We start from the raw sequence: 22,570 nt of genomic DNA, 5'->3' as shown, positions 1-22,570 counted from the left end.
GGATTAACTTTGAGTTTATTCAGAGTAAACCAGCTGGCAAACTCAGCCAAGCAGTTATTAAAGTCAACCAATGATTTTGAATTTTTGGAATCAAAGGAAGCCAAGATCTGTATGTCATCTGCATAGAGAATACCCTTAACCAAGGCTTTGCATGAAGGTAGCCAGAGGGGAAATGTAAACGTTAAACAAGGTGGGAGATAATATGGCCCCTTGTGGAACAACACAAACCAGCTGGTGTAGTGAAGAAAATTTTGAATCCCAGTGTACAAGGTAAGTTCAGTCAGTTAAAAGTGAAGTAAAATAATTAAGTTCTCTCTCTCTCTCTAATACCAATGTCTGCTAAACTTAAGCAAGAACTGGTATTGATCGCAGATGTCATATCAAGAAACCCAACTAAAACATCTTTCCCATTATCCACATTTAAACTAAAGCTCTCAACCTTATTTTAGCTGTGGTATTTGGTTCTGCAGTAGTTTGCTTGCTCTTCTCGGAGCAGTAGAATAAAACTTTCAAAACTGTGGAATGTATAGATCTGAAAACAGATTGAAAGGAAAGCAGAGAGAGAAAACAAGATGAAAGAGCCAGCAGAAAGCGAGACTTAGAATTTATTGAGCTGTGTAAGGACCCAAGGGTCATGAATTCAAAGAACATGAGAAGACAGCAACAACAGAGAAGCCTGGTCATAGGAAACAAACCTGTGAGATGAAAAGGTAGAGATGGACGTAAGGTAACAACACCCATGAAAGAATTTTACATTCCAAAGGAGCAGAGAAGAATCTCTAAGACCAGCAACACAAGTGAAAAATTCTCTGTAAGAGCCCCAGCAAGTAGGGAGGGAGCAGATGAATCAGTGGGTTAATGCATAGCCTTTCATGTTTGGTGACCTGGACTGTGATCTGAATTACCGTGACTCACCAGAGTGTATTCTTGCTTACCAAAAGCCAACCGCCGAAAGGTTTACAAGGAACAGCCGTTAGAAATTTTAGGAACATCAAATGTTTGCATAGTGCAGAGAAGCCCAGATTCGGGGGGGGGGGGGGGGGGGGGGGTTTGATACTTCGTCTCGGATCTGAAACTTAACAAATGAAAAATATGCAAAAAATAACTTTCTTTAGGATGCATTAAGGACAATGGCGCCTTCCGGCAAATTGATGGTGAAACCTGTGTATAATACAGATTTGATTTGCACTTGTCATTGTATTTTCTTGTGGCTTCACTGTATTTGAGTAAATGCTGTATAACTCTCCAGAATGATCATCAGATTAAAAGATCGGTACAGAAAAAAATGGATTTATAAAGAAATGTAGAGAAGAACACAATGTGAATTTGAGTTAACGATTTTAGCTTTTTTCATCCTTTGAAAAGAAAGTAATATGCTGCTGACAACCTTCCATCTATGTTCTTGGTGGAAGTGTCGAGGGCTTCCTTTGGAACAGTGACATGTTTTGCACTAATACTTTGGAAAGGTTTGTCACCGTGAACTATCCAAAGGATGAGCTGACAGCTCAAAATGCTGAACCCAGCCTCCATGCATTGAGTTGCTTTATTCTGAAATTCCCCCAGGGATACACAGTACTGAAGGCTTTTATTAGTATGAAGCTAAGCCTGCCTTCTCTTTCTCTCAGTATAATCCGCTCTTTCTAACCCAGAGCAGAGGCAGATATTACTGTCATCTCAGTGTCAGTCGGTCACCATATTTCAAGTTATGGCTCTTTCTTCCTCTTATAACATCAAGATTTAAAGTGACAAGCACAACTAAATCCTGTATATCTGCTACAGGTTAATAGTTACACTGTGCCCGATTGATGCATCTACTGTATTTTCTGTATGGCATGCATAGGTATCAATTGGTTTAGGCTGTGAGCCAATCCAGCCTTATAACTACTGACATCTTGCTAAAGGCAATAATGGTTTAATTATGAAGAACTAGAAGAGGGCTTTTTTCAGTTACAGCCATAGTACTATTTTCCCATAAACAAACAAAAAATATAGTAATTTATGTGCTAATAGTCTCCAACCCAGTCCAACAAGAGCCTGTGAGGCAGTGCCCCTAGTGTTTACCTGTGCAGGACCAGGCCTGGTCCGCCTTAAATGCCTTATGGAGAGGTTGCTGTATGGGCGGGATCCTGCGGGGCAGGTGGGGCTCAGAGGGTGTGATCAGAGCCTGGGGAATAAGAGCTGGGATACAGGTGGGGATAACCAGACCAGGCCCAGGTCTCCAGGAGGAAAGCAGCTCCTGTAATGTACCACTGTCCAAACCCTGAGCTGAGACGAAGCAGTACAAACTGTGAGCAGAGAGAGTACACTGTCTGAAGGTAAAGGCAGTCTACTGTTGTGTATATGATTTGAAGCTGTGAATAAAGATTGCTATAAGAGAGGCTGGAGTCAGACTGAATTTCTGCCTCCAGGCCTGTGAGAATCTCCGCTCTTTTCTACAGAGCCCCCTACCCAGTCTAGTTTGTCAAGATATCCACAATGAATACTCGAGATAGATTTGCATATGATGGAGGCAGTGCAGCAGATCTGTCTCATGAATATTCATTGTGGATATCTGGAATACCTGACTGGCAAGAAGCTCCTCTCTAGGACCAAGTTGGGGGTCACTATTACTACATGGAGGTGAGTTTTTCCATATTTTATTTGATTTAACAGCTGCTTTTCAGTATCTTTGTTCAAAAGCTAGTATCTGTGAATTCTAAACATTGGAGGCCGCATATAGCTTAATAATAATATTTATTTTTGTTCTTTTGCCACAATAAATTTACTGATGTAGAATATATAGAGGTCCAATTTCAGCCTCTCAATGTTGCAGCCACACCACTGAGCATATCCAGCTATCATAAAGTTAGTCGGATAGGTTTATCCGGCTAACTTTAAGATAGATTTACAGGCTGACCAGAGTTAGCAGAGTAAGTTATCTAAACATCTCTGAATATCGGAGTCAGCTGGATAACTTATCCAACTAACTCAACTCCTCCCAGCTACACCCCCAATTTATCTGGCTAAATTCTAGGCAAATAACTTATTATCCGGATAGAATTTAGCTGGATAAGTGTTCAGATATTCATTTAACTGGATAACGTCTGAGTTATCCAGCTAAATGCTTCTGAATATGGGACCTCATAGAGAGAGAATGTTTCATTATTGATGTGACTACAAAAATTCTTCTGGCTTTATGTTAAGATCCAAAACCATTGTTCAGTTAAGATGTGCTTTGGAGATATTTAATCTTTTCTCTAGTCTTAGACACACATATACATACAAATTGTTACCTACTGTATGCCTGTGCCTATTTGCCCTGCAGTGTTGATATACTGTACATCCCCAAAAATGGTTGATGTAACTAGAACAGCTCAATTCCCAGCTTTTTTTTTGCCACTCTCCCATAAAAAGAGTCTGACATCATGAAGTCTCCTGTCAATCAGTCGGCATTTGAATTGGTTGTCAAGTAATTAGGCAACCATATTGCCAACCAGCAGTCCAAAGCCCCAGTTTTGTTTCTCTTTGGGTTACTGAAAGAGCTTCTCCTGCCAAAATAAACTCCACATGTACCCAAATACATAGGGAGGTGCCGGCTGAGGTAGGCAATTGTGCTGGGGATGGGGGTTGCTATCCCATTCTGTTTAGCAATGGGAACTAGCTACTCCAAGGCATGGGGGCAGATTGAGACTAGGGGACAAACTTAAGGCTGAGGAAGGAAATTGAAGCTCTAGGAGGGGGTCCTGGGAAAGACACTGAGGGGGGGATGTTTGAGGCTTGGTGGAAGAACTCTGAAGGAGGGAGGCGGAAGCGAGAGGACTAGAACTGAGCAGGCATACACAACACAGATACATACAAACATACAATGTAAACATTGCCTTTGAAGAAACAGCGTAACTCTTCGAAGTGGGTTGATGAGGATGTAGGGATTGAGATGAAGTTTGAGGAGTTTGGGTTAATTTTGGTTTATGAAGTCGAGAAAGTGGTATTCTTCTTGATCCTTTACCTTTATCTGTGGTGAAAAATTAGGAGTTGGGTGTATCCCCCTTTATAGCCATCTTGATTAACAACAGCTTGAGACAAGGAGTGATGCCATCTTTAAAAAGAAATAAATCAAATATAGATCCTCTATTGGTACAGAACTGTCAATCAGTCACATTGGACATTTCTAGGGAAGATTCTGGAGAGACTGGTTTTACCAAAGGTACAGAACTTTATAAGGAAAGTGGGAGGTCTGTATAGTTGTCAGTCAGTTTCAGAAAGGACGTTTTGTTGAAATAGTATTGTTGGCACTGACGGATGGTATTCAAATGCAGGCTAATGGGGAATGGACACCCTCGTTGTATCCCATGACCTACCAGCGGCATGTGACACCTTCATTCTAAGCTATTAGAGAAATAATTGTAAAAGGTGGGTGAAATTTCAGGGGACAACATTGAAGTGGCTGATTTCATTCTTACATGAGGAGTTCCACAATGTTCAGTCCTCTTCCTGTTGCTATGGTTGTTTGCAAATGTTTTGGCATCTCGATCAGTGAATCTCTAATTGAACAGAAGCTGACAATCTCTACATGATACAAAGTTATACATGATATATTTCTGCAATGTTTAGTGTAATATTACTATTTATTTGCTGATTTTACCAGATTGAAAATAATAAAATAGTAAATATGGCGCACAATAAAGCTCTGGAATTTGTTGCCAGAGGATGATGTTAGTGTAGTTACTGTAGCTGGGTTCAAAAAAGGTTTGGATAAGTTCTTGGAGGAGAAGTCCATTAACGGCTATTAATCAAGTTGACTTAGGGGGAATGGCCTCTGCTATTAATGGCATCAGTATCATGGGAACTTCTTAGTGTTTGGGTAACTTGCCAGGTTCTTGTAGCATTGTTTGGCCTCTGTTGGAAACAGGATGCTGGGCTTGATGATCTCTTGGTCTGACCCAGCATGGCAATTTCTTATGTTCTAATTGTGTGTTGAGTGAAATAATTTTCTCCAATTAGTTTTAAATGTGCTACTTGCTAACTTCTGGAGTGCCCCCATGATCTTCTATTATCTGAAAGAGTAAATAACCGATTCACATTTACCCATTTTAGACATCTCCATGCTTTTATAGGCCTCTGGCATATCCCCCCTCAGTCGTCTCTTCTCCAAGCTGAACCGTCCTAACCTCTTTAGTCTCTCCTCATAGGGGAGCTGTTCCATCCTCTTTATCATTTTGGTTGCCCTTCTCTGTACCTTCTCCATCACAACTATATCTTTTTTGAGATGCGGCGACCAGAATTGTACACAGTATTCAAGGTGCGGTCTCACCATGGAGCGATATAGAGGCATTATGACATTTTCCGTTCTATTAACCATTCCCTTCCTAATAATTCCTAACATTCTGTTTGCTTTTTTGACTGCTGCTGCACACTGAGCCGACGATTTCAATGTATTATCCACTATGTTGCCTAGATCTCATTCCTGGGTGGTAGGTTCTATATTAGGAGCTATCATGTTTATGGACTTTTCCTTCAGGAACTTATTCAATCCTGTTTTGAACCCCACTGTTGCCCTGACCACGTCCTCTGGCAACAGATTCCATAATTTGTGTACTGAGTGAAAAAACACTTCCTATGATGTTTTAAATCTGCTGGTCGCTAGTTTCATGTAATGGCCCCTAGCCCTAGTCTTGTTGAAAAGGGTGAAAAACTGTTCCCTATTTACCGTTCCACCCCACTCATGATTTTATACATTTCAATCATATGCCTCCCTCGTCTGATTAGCCTGTCTCCATAAGGAAGCTTTTCCATCCCCTTTATCATTTTTGTCACCCTTCTCTGTATTTTTTCTCTGTCATTATCTGCTGTGTCTTTTTTTTTTTTTAAGATAAGGCAACCAGAACTGCACACAATACTGAAAGTGTGGTCGCACATTAGATCTGTGCAAGGGCATTATGATCATCTCAGTTATGTTCTCTATTCCTTTTCAGATACTTCCAAACATTCTATTTGCCTTTTTGACTCCTGCCGCACACTGAGCCAAGGATTTCAATATACTGTCCACAAGGACTCTTGAGGTCCTTTTTCTGGGTGGTGACGCCTAATATGGAAACCAGCAATGGGTACCTGGAGCTGGGATTATTTTTCCCTATGTGCATTACTTTGCACTGGTCCACATTAAACTGCAATTGCCATTTAGAAGCCCACTCTTCTAGTCTCACAAAATCCTGTAGTTCTTCACAATCTGCTGCTGTTTTAATGACTCAAAACAATTTTTGTGCCATCTGCAAATTTGGTTACCTCTCGTTGTTCCTTTTCACCAGATCATTTATGAATATGCTAAATAGCACAGGTCCCAATACAGACCTCTGGGGCACTCCACTAATGATCTTTCTTCATTTGGAAAACTGACCATCCCTACCCTCAGTTTCTTGACTTTTATCCAGTTATCAATCCACAATAGGGCATGTCTTCCAATCCCATGACCTCCCACTTTCCTTAGGAGTTTCTCATGAGGGACTTTGTCAGATGCCTTCTGAAAATCCAAATACACAATATCAACCAGCTCATCTTTGTCCATGTGTTTATTTGCACTGTCAAAAAAATCTGGTAAATTAAGACTAGACTTCCCTTTGCAAAAACAATGTTGACTCTCCCTTATTAAAACATGTCTAGTTATATGGTCAGTAATTTTATTTGACTAGTTTTAACAACAGTGTGTGTTATTTTTTTCCTTATGAACATCACTTTGCATAGACATCAGGCTCATTGGTCTGTAGTTTCCCAGATCGCCCCTGGAGGCTTTTTTTTTTTTAATAAACTGGCATCACATTGGTCACCTTCCCCTCTTCCAGTACTGTGGTTTTTTTTAAATGATAAATTGCAGATCACCAGAAACAGGTCTGCAATTTCATTTTTGAGTTCCTTCAGAACTCTGGGGTGAATACCATCCAGTTCCGCCGCTACTGGGCCTCTCTTCAAGCTACAGTGGGATGGGGTCCACCACAGCCCTGCCACCAGGTATCTCCTTTGTCACTGTGGGCTGGGTGATGCTGGCGGTGCTCAGGGCAACCCTCAGCTTACAGGACAAAGGTTCTACAGGAAACAAAACGCAATGTTGAATCTTTATGGATAGAACTTTGCAAGTGAAAAAGGGAATACAAGAGTAATGGGGCTGTATTACTGTCCACCTGACCAGAATGAACTAACAGACAATGCTAAAACAAATTAGGGAAGGTAACAAAATCAGCAGCACAGTAATAATGGGTGATTTCAATTACCCCAGTACTGACTGGGTGAATGTGACAGGACATTCTAGAGAAGTAAAGTTCCTAAATGAAATAAATGCCTGTTTCATGAAGCAGCTGGTACAAGAACCAATAAGAGAGAAAACTATTTTCGACCTAGTCCTTAGTGGAACACTAACAGGATTTGGTGCAAGAGGTAACAGTGGTGGAGCCACTTGGCAATATTGATCACATTATTATCAAATTTGTCTTAATAACTGGAGGGAGCACAAAAAAAAAAAAAAGAAATCTACTATGACAACATTTAACTTTCAAAAAGGTGACTGATAAAATAAGGGAAATGGCTAGGAAAAACTGAAAGGAGCAATTATAAAGGTTAAAGAGTTTTTAGCTCAGGCACGGACGTTGCTTAAAAATACCATCTTGGCAGCCCAGAACAGATGTATTCCACACATTAGAAAAGGTGGAAAGGTTAAAAGACTACTGGCATGATTGAAAGGTGAGGTGAGGGAAGCTATAATATCTAAAAAAAAATCTTTCAAAAATATAAAAGGGATCCGAATGAAAAAAACAAGGCCCAGCATAAGCACTGGCAAGTCGGAATCAAAGCATTGATAAGGAAGGCAAAGAGAATTTGATAAGAAACTTGCTGTAGAAGCAAAAACTCATAATAAAAACTTTTTCAGATACATTTAAGGTAAAAAGCCTGCAAGTGAGTCAGTTGGACCATTAGATGATCAAGGGGTAAAAGGAGCACTTAGGGATGACAAAGCCATAGCAGAGAGACTAAATTAATTCTTTGCTTCAGTATTCACTGAGGAAGATGTAAGAATATATCTATAACAGAAATGATATTCAAAGGTCACGATTCAGAGGAATTGAAACAAATCTCAGTGAACCTGGAAGATGTACTAGGAAGGGCAAATTGACAAACTAAAGAGTAGCAAATCACTTGGTCCAGATGGTATACATCCCAAAGTGCTGAAAGAACTGAGAAATGAAATTACGGGCCTGCTATTGGAAATTTGTAAGATATCAATAACATAATCTATGGTACCTGAAGACTGGAGTGTTACCAATATAATGCCAGTTTTTAAAAAGGGATCAATGTGTGATCCAAGAAATTACAGACCAGTGAGTCTGACGTCTGTGCCAAGGAAAATGGTAGAAACTATAATAAAGAACAAAATTGCTGAAGATATAGATAAGCATAGTTTAATGGGATAAAGCCAACATGGATTTAGCTTAAAAGTCTTGCCTCAAATTTGCTACATTCTTTTGAGGACATAAACAAATATGTGGATAAAGTGAGCCAGTTGATATAGAGTATCTAGATTTCCAGAAAACATTTGACAAAGTATCTCATGAAAGACTTCTTAAGAAATTAAAAAGTCATAGGATAGGGGGCAGTATCCTATTGTGGATTGCCAACTGGTAAAAAGAGAGAAAATGGAGAGTAGGGCTAAATGGTAAATTTTCCCAGTGGAAAATGTACCATTTACCATTAGTGGAGTACCCCAGGGATCTGTTCTGGGACCACTGCTTTTTAATATATTTATAAATGGCCTGAAATAGGAGCAACAAGTGACGTGACCAAATTTGCAGATGACAGTTATTCAAAGTTGTTAAATCACAAGAAGACTATGAGAAATTTCAAGAGGACATTGAAAAACTGGGAGACTGAACATGCAAATGGCAAATAAAAATGTAATGTGGACAAGTGCAAAGTGATGCACCTAGGGAAGAATAACCCAAATGATAGCTACATAATGCAAGGTTCCACATTAGGAGTCACTACTCTAGGTATCATTGAAAATACGTTGAAATCTTCTGCTCAGTGTGCAGCAACAGCCATGAAAGCAAATAGAATGCTAGGGATTATAAGGAAAGAAATGGAGAATAAAACAGAGAATATCATAATGCCTCTGTATCGCTTCATGGTACGATCTCATCTTGAGTATTGTGTGCACTTCTGGTCACCATAGCTCAAGAAAGATATAGCAGAATTAGAAAATGTACAGAGAAGTGTGACCAAGATGATAAAGGGGATGGAACAATTTCCCTATAAAGAAAGGCTAAAGAGGTTAGGACTCTTCAGCTTGAGAAGAGACGGCTGAGGGGAGATATGATAGAGGTCTATAAAATGAGTAGAATGGAATGAGTAAATGCTAATCGGTTGTTTAAGCTTTCGAAAATTACAAAGACCAGGTGACACACAATGAAATTACTAGGCAATACATTTAAAATTAATAAAATAATTTTTTACTGAATGCATAATTAGGCTCTGGCATTCATTGCCAGAGGATGTGGTGAAAGCTATTAATATAGCTGTGTTTAAAAAAGGTTTGGACAAGTTCCTGGAGGAAAAGTCTATTAACAATTATTAAGGTAGAATTGCAGAAAGCCACTGCTTATTCTTAGGAAAGCAGCTTGGAATCTATTTATCCCCTGGGATCCTGCCAGGTACTTGTGACCTGGCTTGGCCACTGTTGGAAACAGGATACTGGGCTTGATGGACCCTTGGTGTTGACCCAGTATGGAACCCTTACGTTCTTATTTGTATTCAAAGCTGAAATAGTGGCTGCATGGGATGCCAAATAAGGAGAAACTGGTAATTTGAGGCATTTGAAATCTGCTGTATTCTGAGCTATGGAATATCTTAGCTGCCTGCCTCTCTTCCCCATACATGAGCCTCAATATTCTTTTTCCATCATCTAAAGTTGCTTGGGTTGTGTTGGACCCCTATGAAAAAAAAGGAGAACCACACTGAGCATGCGTGGCCAGTGATGTTGGTGCAGCATAAGGGCAAAAAGCTCCAAACACCTGCCCACTGTTCAATCTCCACACTACTTCATTTGCGTACTGTCTGAAACACTTATTCACCCTGGCTCCTTAGGAATCCACAGAACCCCCCCCCCCCCCCCCCCCCAGCACTCTCACATGGAAAAAATTACTTTTTACAATCGGAAAACAAACTGCCAGTGCCTTAGAAAGAACTAAGAATGTTTTATCTTGTTTCATTTGTATTTTATTTTGTTGGATGGGTTTTGCATTTAATTTTAATTTTTCTTTTAGTACATGCTATTTTACATATTAAAATGTTGCTGCCTGCCCTGTAATTAAAAAGTGTAGGAGAAGCCACCTAGTAGGGTTCTCTTGTATCCTCCCCACCCTCTTTGCATGTTACCCTATCTGTGGGTCCAAATGAGGTATGAGCAACCCCCATTAACTCCTGCTGCACTGGTGATGCGCTCTTCAGATGGTGTCAGACTCATATCAGCCAGAGCCATTTGAAGGGCTAGCACCAGCGGGCAGACTGGGGTCACTTCTGCCTCCTTTTCCACCCACAGATGGAGTAAAAGGCTGGATGGGGGAGAAGATGGGCCTGTTTTTTTATTTTGATTTTAGCATTAAAATATTTTGGAGCACATTATTCTAACAGTGCTCACTAAAAAGGAAAGAAAAAACGACCAAGAAATTTTGTTTAACAAAAAAAGACACCTCCACCCAGCAAGGAAATGAAAAATAAAATCCTGCAAACTTCCATTACACAGCCATTGGAGATTGTACAACAGGGGGCTGCATGTGAGGACTCATGGGGGTAAAGATGCCAGGTACAAACAAGGGGACACATCTGAAAACTAAAGAGCAACCCTTGCTAGCCTTCTTGCTCCTTCTCTAAAGCCTGCTGGCTTTTATTTTTTAATCACCAAAGAGCAGAAGGTGGCTGTCAGCTGTGCTTAAGATGGCAGGAGTTGATCTGAGCCCTTTAAAGGCTGGTAATATATCACCCAAGCAGACGTAGCAGCTGCCCATGCTCACTGCCTGACTGACAGGATGGCAGCTAGGGGCCTGCACTTCCCCCTGTGACCCCCAGCTGCCACCCACCAGCAATCCTGCAGCTGATCTCCCAGATTATCTTCAGACGGTGCACAAATGTGAGCGATTTATGAGAGAGGGGGAGGCAGGGCGGGACGTGTGGATGATGGTGTTATCAATAAGTAGGGACAGTCATACCGCTTCTGAACAGACCCGTGCCGCAGCGTGATGTGGCCATTGCGGGATTGTCTCTTAAAAGGCTCCCGATGGCACCGTTTTACACACTTTTCTTCAGACCTTTTTCGTAATCCCAGTCCAATGGAGTCAGATAGATTTAAAGGAAAGTGTGTGGCAAAGCAGGGTACGGCCCCGTGATTTTTACATATGGGGGGGGGGGGGGGAGGAATAGAGAGCTTAAGATACGTCCTGAGCCCTCTTCTCTTCTCACTATATGCTAATGTCAAATGTAAAACAGAAAATCCATGCTGCACTGTAAACCGTTGTGATACCTCTGGCGAATATCGGTATAGAAAAGCAAGCAAATAAATAAATAAATAATTCCCTGCTCTGATTTCCTCTCATTGCTTTCAATACCATTTTTATGCTGACGACTCCCAGATCTACCTATGAACACCAGAAATCCGATCCCAGATCTCAGCCTGCCTGTCTGATATTGCTGCCTGGATGTCCTGCCACCACCTTAAACTCAAGATGGTCAAGATAGAGCTCCTTACCTTTCCCCCCAAGCCCCCCCCCCCCCTCTTCCTCCTTTCTCTGTTTTTGTGGATAACATGGTCATTGTCCCTGTCCCATCAGCCCATATCCTTGGAATCCTGTTTGACTCCTCTCTCTCCTTCTCTAGGCATATCCAAAACCCTAAAATGTGGTGTTTCTTTATAACATTGCCAAAATCCATCCTTTCTTTTCTGAACACACTACCAGAATCCTTATCTACTCTCTCATCTCCTCCCGCTTAGACTATTGCAATCTGCTTCTCACAGGTCTCCCAGCAAGCCATCTCTCTCACTCCAGTTTACCCTAAATTCAGCTGCAAGACTTATCTTTCACCAAAGTCATAATACTCACATAACCCCTCTTCTGAAGTTACTGCATTGGCTCCCTATTTGCTCCCTCATACAGCTCCAGCTGCTCTTTCTCACCTACAAATGCTTTCACTGTGCAACGCCTCACTACCTATCCTCTCTTATCTCGATCTACGCTCCTCCTTGTGCACTCCGCTCATTGGATAAGTCACTCCTTTCTGTGCCCTTCTCCTCTACTGCTAATTCCCGACTCTGTGCTTTTTGCTTGGCTCCGCGGGTGCTTGGAATAGTCTTCCTGAACTGGTGCGCTATGCCCTCTCTCTTGCCATGATTAAATCCCATCTAAGGACCTACCTTTGTGAAACCACTTTTAAATCTCTGCTTTTAGTCTTGTTGAATATTGAGCAGGGACTGTCTTTATGTATGTTTGTACAGTGCTATAGAAATGTTTAGTAGTAAGAGGCTGCATGTCCTATAGTAAATAATGGCAGCTATGTTTATTGATGTATTTAAATTTGCAGCTTGCTTGTCTCATCATCTAAAGAGTTGCTCGGGCCCAGCTTGATCATAAGATTCTAATATCCACATTTCAATCTATTGGGGTGCAAAACACTGTCTTGAATTGGTTCACCAGTTACCTCACAGACCGTAGTTGTCAAATTAACATTGGATCATGTTCTTCTCAATGTTACACACAATCTTCAGGAGTCCCACAAGGGTCCTCCCTTTCACCTATTCTATTTAATATATATCTAATTCCACTTTGCCAAATTTTATCAGCTTTAAACGTACATCTATGCGGATGATATACAGATCTTCGTCCCTTATAAAACATCTTGGACAGATACATTTTCTCTGATCCAAATTTATATTAAAACCATTGAGCAATGGCTTATCATAGTAGGTTGAAATTAAATGCGGAAAAAAACGAAATTCTTTTCTTAAGTGTCATGGAAAATCCAGATTATAGCCCACCATCTCATATTTTAATAGGAAACGATAGGATTCCAATTAAAGTAGCTCGTAATCTAGGAGTCCAATTAGATACAAACGTATCCTTAACAAAACACATCTCCAATATTGTTAAAAATTCATTCTACAAATTGCACATCTTGAAACGTTTAAAACCCTTACTGTTCTGTTCAGCTTTCCAAACAGTTCTTCAGTCCTTAATTTTTTCCAGTTTAGATTATTGTAATGGTTTATATTTAGGTCTTCCTGATTCCGCAATCAAGCCATTACAAATGGTTCAAAATGCAGCAGCTTGATTACTAACCAGTACATCAATGAAAAGTCATATTACTCCTATTCTATATAAATTACATTGGCTTCCACTTAAATATAGAATCAAATACAAAATACTGTCATTATTACATACCCTCATCAATACTCAAGACTCCATATGGCTGTGTACCTCCTAACGACTTTACAGACCATCCAGAAACTTACGATCCTTAAATAAGAATTTGCTCGAGGCACCTACAGTTCAGTTGGCTAGACTAAACATCACAAGAGAAAGGGGCAGGCCCCATAATGTGGAACTCTCTCCCAAATGACTTGAGACAAATCTCCAGTAGTAAAGACTTTAAAAACTCACCTTTTTAAAGAAGCTTTTGCAGCCATGATTCAAACCAATAACAATCAGGCAAACTAGTGAGAGTTGTATCATTTTTGCCAGGCTTTTTTGATTTTTCTTACTTTACTTGCTTATTAAAGTGAAAATTTTATTTTATTAGGGAGTTTAGTTTATAAATGCACTAGGATTGACCATGATATTGTATTTTTCTCCCAACTTTCTATCTTTTATTTTATTTATTTATATTTTATTTTTTCTAGAAATATTCTGGTTTTCCGGTCTATTTTATTTTATGATTGATTACTACAGTTTTATTTTATAGTATATGACATTATCTTACTCTTAATTTGTATTGTAAACAGTTTTGATAAATTATATATATTGTTAGACTGTATAGAAATATTTTAAATAAATAAAATAAATAAATAAGTAAAGGCCTCCTTTAGGTGAACAGTAGCTGATTATTGGGTTTCCAGAATATCTAGTCTTGGTAATCTTCGGCCATTATTTGATGTGTTTTCAAATTCTTAAAAACAAACAAAATCTTCAGAAGGGTAAAAAAAAAAAAAATGTTCAAAGCATGCAGATGGCAAAGTCGCCTTATATTCTGCCACCATTCCTGCCCACTTTTGTATGCAGCACTTACGGTATTTGCCTTCCCATGGCCTCTGCCCCAAAGCGATTTACTGGAGCTGCGAGCTCTAGTCAGGCTGGCTGCCTTTCCTTTGGCAGATGGAGTCCTGTTTTGTTTCTAAATTGCTTTGAAACATGGCGCATGCTTTATTTGTTGCATCAGCAACTAGGGACCAGGCCAGGGAAATCCCAGCACAGATATTCAGCTGGCATGAGAAATATTTGTAAAAAAAAAACCCAAAAACCAGCACAGTGGCCCCAATCTTCACATAAATTTCCCCCCACCCCCAGAAACCCTGCCAGGAGGGAGGCAACATCGTACCTGCTCCCGGCGCTAATCTGATAAAACAAGTGCTGGAAGCATTGGGGGGAGGGGGAGATTATATAGGATTTTGATTGTGGGGGGAGGGAGCGGCAGGCAGGAAAGCATTTTTTTTTTATCCATGCTAAAACTGGAAAGGAGCGGGTAGGAGCGATCAGCGCTCCCCCCCCCCCCTGAAAACAAAGCATATTACCTTTTGTTTCATGGGGGTTTTGGGGGGGGGGGTGGGGGGGTTGTAGCAACCTTCCCAGCTTTAGTCAAACATAGCCAATTAAATTATCTGGCTACATCGAGTTGGCTAAACCTTATCCCGCTGAATAAGGAGACAAGTTATCTGGTTAACTTTAGTTGGAAAACTTGTCCGCCCCCGGGAGATAAGAGAAATGTTTCTGGGAATATGGCTTGTGTCAGAGTGCTGTATTCTGGGTAAAGCAACAAGGCACTTAAAAAGAAGAAATATTTTGTATAGTGTATAACATCTACCTTTGTTCTTTACAAGCATTTAATAACCTTCATTTATTATTGCATGGATATATTTTGACAGGAATAGCAACCGATGATGGCTAGAGTGAATCAAATCCAACAAAAACCCCTTCAAATGTATATTACAATCACTTCTACACTGTAGTATAGAGTAACAGGTATTCAGTAACCTACTAAGGCTAGATTTCTAGTCAATGGAACACGTTATAGGGCATCAACTGCTTGTCTCTTTGAGATTTTTTCACTTAAATTTGATTTTACATCAAAGTTTTAGTTTCTTACCTTCTCTATTTGTTTCTCAATGCACCAACTAAAGCAAATGATATTCCAATGCAGAACAAGACTGATCCGATGAGCAGATGCAAAATTCTGATTTGCATCACAGACAGCGATGGCTGAATTAACAAAATAGCATTAGACAGCCTGGCGAAAGATGTCTCATCGCCAGACATTTCCTTGGGGAATGCATTGATGAAATAATCTTGTCAGTAATTTTTGCACTAGAGTCTAAAGTCAGGACTGATTTGGGAAAGTTTTGTCAATGGCACAGAATGCAAAAGTATCTCTCGTGTAGACAAACTCTACATGTGTGGTTTCCTACAGCACGATTGGTGCGGCCCATTTCTGAACTCTGGGACTGTGGTTAAGGTTGACAGGTGCTGGTGCTGTTTTATTGTTTGACTGCTGCTCTCTGCAGGTTTTGACTGTGAGATTCACAGAGCTGGGCAAGCAATTCTGAGAAGCCCACCCGTAAATGGATCGAAAAGCATTTATGAATTGTATATTTGTAGATGCTTTATAATTAGGGGGTTATGTTTTTAGGTTTTAACCAATAAATTGATAAAATTCCTCAATGCAAAAAAATATAAAATGTGTCACTAGTACTACGTGGTAACATAGTTATGACAGCAGAAAAAGACCAAATCTGCCCAGCAAGTTTCTTAAGGTAGTAACTGCTGCTCTGTGCAGGCTTCCCCCAAGCTTTCTGTTAAGGGTAGTAATATAAATCAAAACCAAGCAACTGTCAAACCCACAACAAAATTACTGCTAGCAACCTTTTCACAGGGCAGCCTTCCTGCTAATTCATCCAGTGCTGCTGAATGTACTTAGCTTTTGGACTTGGCTGTAGCAGTCCTGCACTTTTGCCCTAATGTCTGTGTATCAGTACCCTAGACTGTAAAAGTCAGGGCCCAGCATTGGTTGTGGTCTGAATCTAGTTTCCCTTTCTCTCCCCCCCCCCCCTTTTGATTGAAGCGATATTGCAGTTGCATCAAAATCACGTATGCTAATTGGTTAAGGATAGTAATCCCCTCGCCTTCTGTTAGAGATAGCAGCTCCTGCTCCATGCTGGTCACTCCCCATGTACCCTTTTCTTAATTTCCAACTCTGTCTAGCCTTTAGGGATCCACAGTGTTTATTCCATGCTTTTTAAAATTCATTTACTGCTTTTGTCCTTCCTTCCACCTCTTCCAGAAGGGCATTCCAGGCATCCACCACCTTCTCCGTGAAGGAATATTTCCTGATGTTGGTTTTAAGTTCTTCCCCCTGAGGTTTTATATCGTGACCCCCCCTAGTTCTACTATTTGCTTTCCTCCGGAAAAGATTTGAGAAACATACAGACATTCAGATACCTGAATGGTTTTAATGATGCATCATATCTCCCCAGCACCTCCTCTCGTCCAGGGTATACATATTCAGATCCATCAGTCTCTCATAAGTCTTCCGGTACAGACTCCACACCATTTTGGTTGCCCTTCTCTGGGATCCCTCTGTCCTGTTTCTATCCTTTATCAGATATGAGCTCCAGTACTGAACACAGTGCTCCAGGTGAGGCCTCACCAAGGGTCTATACAAGGGCATTATCACCTCTCTTTTCTTACTGGCTATTCCTCTCTCTATGTAGCCCAGAATTTTTCTGGCTTTAGCTATTGCCTTGTCTCTCATCCCTCTCCTCGCCCATCCTGGGCGAGGAGAGGGATGAGCTGATGGCTGCTGAGCTGCACAAGTTTGTATGTAGCTAATGGGCTTCATTCTTCTTCTCCCACTGGCTCCACGGCACATCTGTTCCCAACGGTGAGCATCTGAGCTGGTGGTAAGAGGACAGAACAAGCAAGGATGGGGAGAAAGTTGAGGACAGAATGAAGGGGAGGGGGGGGGGATAGTGGTGGGGCTGGAGCTGTGGGGCATGCTCTGGTGCTGTTTACTCTGGGGGAGGGGTGGAATGTGACTTTTGTGACGGCAGAGCATTTATATCAGACCTACAAATTTGCTTCAACAGGAAGCACTGCAGAAAGTGATAAATACCACTTTTTATTGTACACTCCAACTCCTAAGCAGCTGGTAAATACCTATATTTACAATTTAAGTATACCTAAAAACTGAAGCCTTATTTATAAAAAAAAAAAAAAAGTGGGTTCTGTTCCAAAGGGCAATTGGAGCTGTTACCCCTAGCCCTTCAATGAAAAGCCCCAACAGCTGTTGCACTTCAGGTAATGATATGGGGTACCAAAGGCACAGGAGGGAGCTCGGCACCCAACCGACTGTCCTGATTGGCTGAACTCCCTGCTGGTGCTTTATAATGAACCTCATTTGCTGTATTGTTTCCTCCCCCCCCCTACAGAAATCCTATTTCAAGGACACAATTTAAACACTTTTTATTTTGGTCCCTCTGTACATTCTGGGGGCAAAAAGAGGTTTATAATATGCTGAGAAACTCGCCAACAAAATGTCACAATGGTTTTTTGTGTCTAGCAAAATGTCAACATTTCCCCAAACCTTCAAGAGCTTGGACAGTGGTTCTGGTGCAAAAGGCTACAGTATTTAACTTTTAGCCCCTTAAAAGGTCAGAGTTTAGTTTAATAGGAAGACGCTGATCAGGTTTGGTGCATTATGGCTTTGGGGATGCAGGCTGGGTGAGGGGCCCCCTTCTCCCACACCAGCGACTTACTTGCTCACATCTTCATTGGAGAGTTTTGGTTTTTTTTTTATCACGTGCAACAGAAACTCCAGTGATCTTGTCTGTAACATGATTTAGACTTTCTACCTAGAAGTTTCCTTTTTATCTCTAGGGCTCTGCCTCTCCTGATCTGTAATTCATTTTCCATTGTGTAAGTGTTAGTGAATACAGTGCACCATACAGTACCAGCACGAGCATGCATTCCATTTATTTCACGTCTGCTAAAGTGACGGATGACTAATTCTAATCTTTGATATATATATATATATAATAGGGATTTAAAGCATACAAGAGAGTGTACTTTATTCTGATAAAAACTCTTCTTTTCTTTTCTTATTTTTTTTTTTTGAGGTAAAGGAAGCTTCCCGTGAGCCACAGATGGTATTCACAGCCCGTCACGCCACGATCGCCTTCCAGACAGACGGCGAAACATGGCGGGAGCAGAAAGAGAAAAAAGCTGCTCTGATGGTCGGAATTTTAATTGGCGTCTTTGTGCTTTGCTGGATACCTTTCTTCATCACCGAACTAATCAGTCCCCTCTGCTCCTGTGACATCCCCCCGGTCTGGAAAAGCATTTTCCTCTGGCTCGGCTACTCCAATTCATTCTTCAACCCTCTCATTTACACAGCCTTCAACAAGAACTACAACAATGCCTTCAAGACCCTTTTTGTAAGGCAGAGATAAGGAAACTGTGTTTACATTGTAATGCAGCTTCCTCTGCATCACCCTGGAGAAGGTTTTCTGTGTGTATGCAAAGGATAAACACTTGCTTGAATAATTTTACTGAAACCTAAAGAGTCATCTTATTATAAAGTAACCTGAAAACATTGGGCCCGATTTCCAAAAGCTTTTACAGGCTTAAAACTGGGTTTTGCATATGTAAATGCACTTTACCAGTGTAAGTGGGCTTTTGAAAATTGCTACAATCTATGCCATAGAATTGTCCTGCGTTAAGTGCACTTTGGTAAATGGCTTTTGAAAATTGCTACAATAGTCTGTTATATTTACATGTGTAACTCCTTTGAAAATTCACTTGTATGTATGTTAATGATTTTCCAGTGGAAAAAAGCATGAGAAAGAGACGCACAATGACCCATAGCATGAAATAATCCTTCCCTTTAGCATCAAAATAATTTGCGTGCAATCTGGAATCTTATGCTTGATTAAATCTGTTCTCTCTAAATTAACCTGAAACATGGAAAGCAAGCTACCACTATTACTGTGTAATCCAGTAATGTTAAGCCACTGAGGCACTAATTATTTAAGATCAGAATTGTTTTCAGAGGGTTTTCTCTCCTTCCTAAAGGGAATGCATTGAGAAATTACTACTTACCTGATAATTTCCTTTTCTTTAGGAAAGACAGATGAATCCAGAACCCAGTACGTTATGCACCTTTACCAGCAGACGGAGACTGAGCAAAGCTGACATCACAATATATATATATATATATATACCCCTGCAGTGACATCAGCCCACCAGTATTCTCTGATTAACACCAGATAACCATTCCAGTACTCAGTAAACAGTTAATACATTCTTTGTCTGATCTCAGCTTTAACACTTACCAATAACCCCTGAACCACGTAGCCATGCAGGAGGACCATAGCACAATTATTCGGCAGCCAAGGGTGGGAAGCTGGATTGGTCTGTCTATCCTTAAGAAAAGGAAATTATCAGGTAAGTAGTAACTTCTCATTTCTTAGCGTCTAGTCAGATAAATCCAGAACCAGTGGGATGTACCCAAATACTCCCGAATAGGGCGGGAGGCTGCCCATGGTCCAGTCAAAACCACACGTGCAAAGGTTGCACATACAAACAATAATACCTGGAAAAAGTGGGTAAGGAGGACCACGCCACAGCTCTGCAAATGTCAATGGGAGATAACAATCTAACCTTCACCTATGACACTGCCTGAGCCCTAGCGGAATGAGCCCTAACCTGAGTAGGTAACGGTTGCTCAGCAAACACATATGCGGCCATGACTACCTCCTTAATCCAAAGAGCTATTGTAGCCTGTGAAGCCAGCTCACCCTGTTTACCTCCACCATAGCGGACAAACAGGCATCCGTCTGCCTGAGAGATTTAGAAACCTCCAAATACTCATATGATGTCTCTTAACATCCAAGGATCGCACATCTCTCTCTATCCAGAGGACCGCAGAGAAATGGACTGATTCAAGTGAAAATCCGAGACCACTTTTGGAAAAAAAGGAAGGATCAGTACGCAGCTGTATCACCCCTGGAGTCACTTGAAGACACGGCTTCTGGCAAGACAAGACCTGTAGCTTGGATATTCTATGCGCAGAACAAATCAGCACAAGAAACACAGTTTTCAAGGTCAGTAACCACAAAGGAAGATTATGCATCGGTCGAAACATAGGGCCTGCTAAAAAATCCAAAACCAGATTGAGACTCCATAAGGGCACTGGTAACCGCAAGAGAGGCTGAAGATGTTTCACTCCTTTCAAGAAATGGGCCACGTCTGGACAAACCTACAAGGGTTCACCATTCACATGACCCTTAAAACAGGCATGGGCCGCTACCTGTACCTTTAATGAATTAAGGGCTAATCCTTTATTCAAACCATCCTGTAAAAATTCCAAAATGAGCAGGATCTGAACCCGAATAAGGAAGAACCTCTCGATCTTCACACCAACCCTCAAACACTCGCGAAACCTGCACATAGGCTAAAGAGGTGGAAAAACTTTCTGGCTCGTAGCAAGGTGGAAATCACCAAGGTAGAATATCCACACTTCAGCAAGCAAGCCCTCTCAAGCGCCATACCGTAAGACAAAATTGAGTTGAATCTTTGTGAAGCACAGGCCCCTGCCGCAACAGATCCATGTGCGCTGGAAACCGGAGGGGGGGAGTCTACTAGGAGCCTTCACAGATCCACATACTGTGGGGCTCCTGGACCAGTCTGGTGCCACCAGAAGCACCATCCCTCTGTGAGTCTCGACCTTCTGAAGCATTTTGCCCAACATGAGCCATGGGGGAAAGGCATACAGCAGTTTGTCCTCCGGCCATTCCTGCACAAGAGCATCAATGCCCAAAGACTTTTGATCTTTCCTGTGACTGAAGAATTGCAAAACCTTTGCATTACTAAAAGTATCAGCAAGTCCAGAAATGTCCGACCCCAGCGATCCACTATTAGCTGAAATGCCTCGTCTGACAATACCCAATCTCCTGGCTCCAGACTCTGCCTGCTGAGAAAGTCTGTTCTTATGTTGTCTCTTCCTGCAGTGTGCGAAGCTGAGATCTCCTGAAGATGCACTTCCACCCATTCCATAAGTTGGTCTATTTCATGCGATACTTACTGGCCCTTGGTTCCTCCTTTTAGATTGATGTAGGCTACTGTCATTGCATTGTCCGACATTATCCGGACCACTAGACCCTGCAACCTGTCACTGAACTGCAAGTATGCCAACCGGGCTTCCAGCCAATTGATATTCCAGAAAGACTCTTCTGTACTCCAACGCCCCTGTGCTATCAGCTCCTGACAGTGAGCTCCCTAGCCTTGGAGGCTCACATCTGTCGTGAGTACTAGTCAGTCTGGTGAACTGAGGGAAACCATCTTCCTTAAGTGATCCACTTTTAACCACTGCAGTTGAATGTACATTTTCATTGGCAGGTGGAGCTGAATCGAATAGTCTTGAGACTGTGGGCTCCAAGATATCAGAGTGCGCTGAAGAGAACGCATATGCCCCCTCACCCATGGCACCACCTCCAGGGTCACCGCCATCAGTCCAGGACCATACATGTCAGGCGTATTGTGTTCGTCAATAGATGCACCTGTGCAATCAGGTTCTGAATATGGCTCTCCAGCAGGAACACCCTGTTTTGTGCTGCGTTGAATCAAACACAGAGATACTCTAGTGACCGATACGGCCGGAGATTGCTCTTGGCCAGGTTCACAACCCAACATAACTCCTGCAACAAGAATACCTTCCGTGAGACCTAGAGGCTCTTTTCCAGCCTCTTGGCCCTAATCAGCCAGTTGTCCAAATGTGGATGTACCAGGATCCCATCATTTCTTAACGCTGCTGCTGCTGCCGCCGCTACCATGTCCTTGGAAAAAGTTCTGAGTGCGATGACCAAACCAAAAGGAAGTGTTCAAAACTGATGACACTCCAAAATTGCGAAACACAGAAATCATTGATGCTGTAGTCAGATGAGAATATGCAGGTATGCCTCTGACAAATCCAGAGACATCAGGCACTCCCCTGACTGTGCTGCCATTATCACTGAGCGCAAGGTTTCCATACGAAAGTGAGTCACCCACAAATGACGATTAAATCCTTTGAGATCCAGGATGGAACGAAATGAGCCCTCCTTCTTGGGCACAATGAAATAAATGGAATATCGGCCTGTATTTTCTTGAGACATGGGAACTAGAACCACAGCCTGCAGGCTGAGGAGTCTGGACAATGTACACTCCACCACCTGCCTCTTCTGTGGAAAGTTGCAGGGAGACACCATGAACACATCCCGAAGAGCACTGTGAAAATCCAGTGCATAGCCATCTCGTAT

The 22,570-nt window shown here is 41.5% G+C and overlaps 1 protein-coding gene across 2 annotated transcripts in view; it reads left to right on the top strand.

Annotated features, from left to right (window-relative positions):
- Window positions 1-19,439, top strand: part of LOC115093193 (5-hydroxytryptamine receptor 5A-like) — a 55,920-nt gene extending 36,481 nt beyond the window's left edge. The window contains exon 2 of one of the 2 annotated variants that reach the window (XM_029604893.1): window positions 18,398-19,439. In XM_029604893.1, coding sequence (XP_029460753.1) covers window positions 18,398-18,724 — 327 coding nt within the window. In that variant the 3' untranslated portion in view covers window positions 18,725-19,439. Of the gene's footprint in view, window positions 1-18,391 lie in introns of both variants that reach the window. The other variant, XM_029604892.1, reaches the window with a different exon arrangement.
- Window positions 19,440-22,570: the final 3,131 nt, after the last annotated feature.

This window comes from Rhinatrema bivittatum, chromosome 6 (assembly GCF_901001135.1).
Source record: "Rhinatrema bivittatum chromosome 6, aRhiBiv1.1, whole genome shotgun sequence".
Taxonomy (NCBI): Eukaryota; Metazoa; Chordata; class Amphibia; order Gymnophiona; family Rhinatrematidae; genus Rhinatrema; species Rhinatrema bivittatum.
The sequence above is the reverse complement of the archived record's forward strand: the minus strand, read 5'-3'. Positions and strand labels throughout refer to the sequence as shown.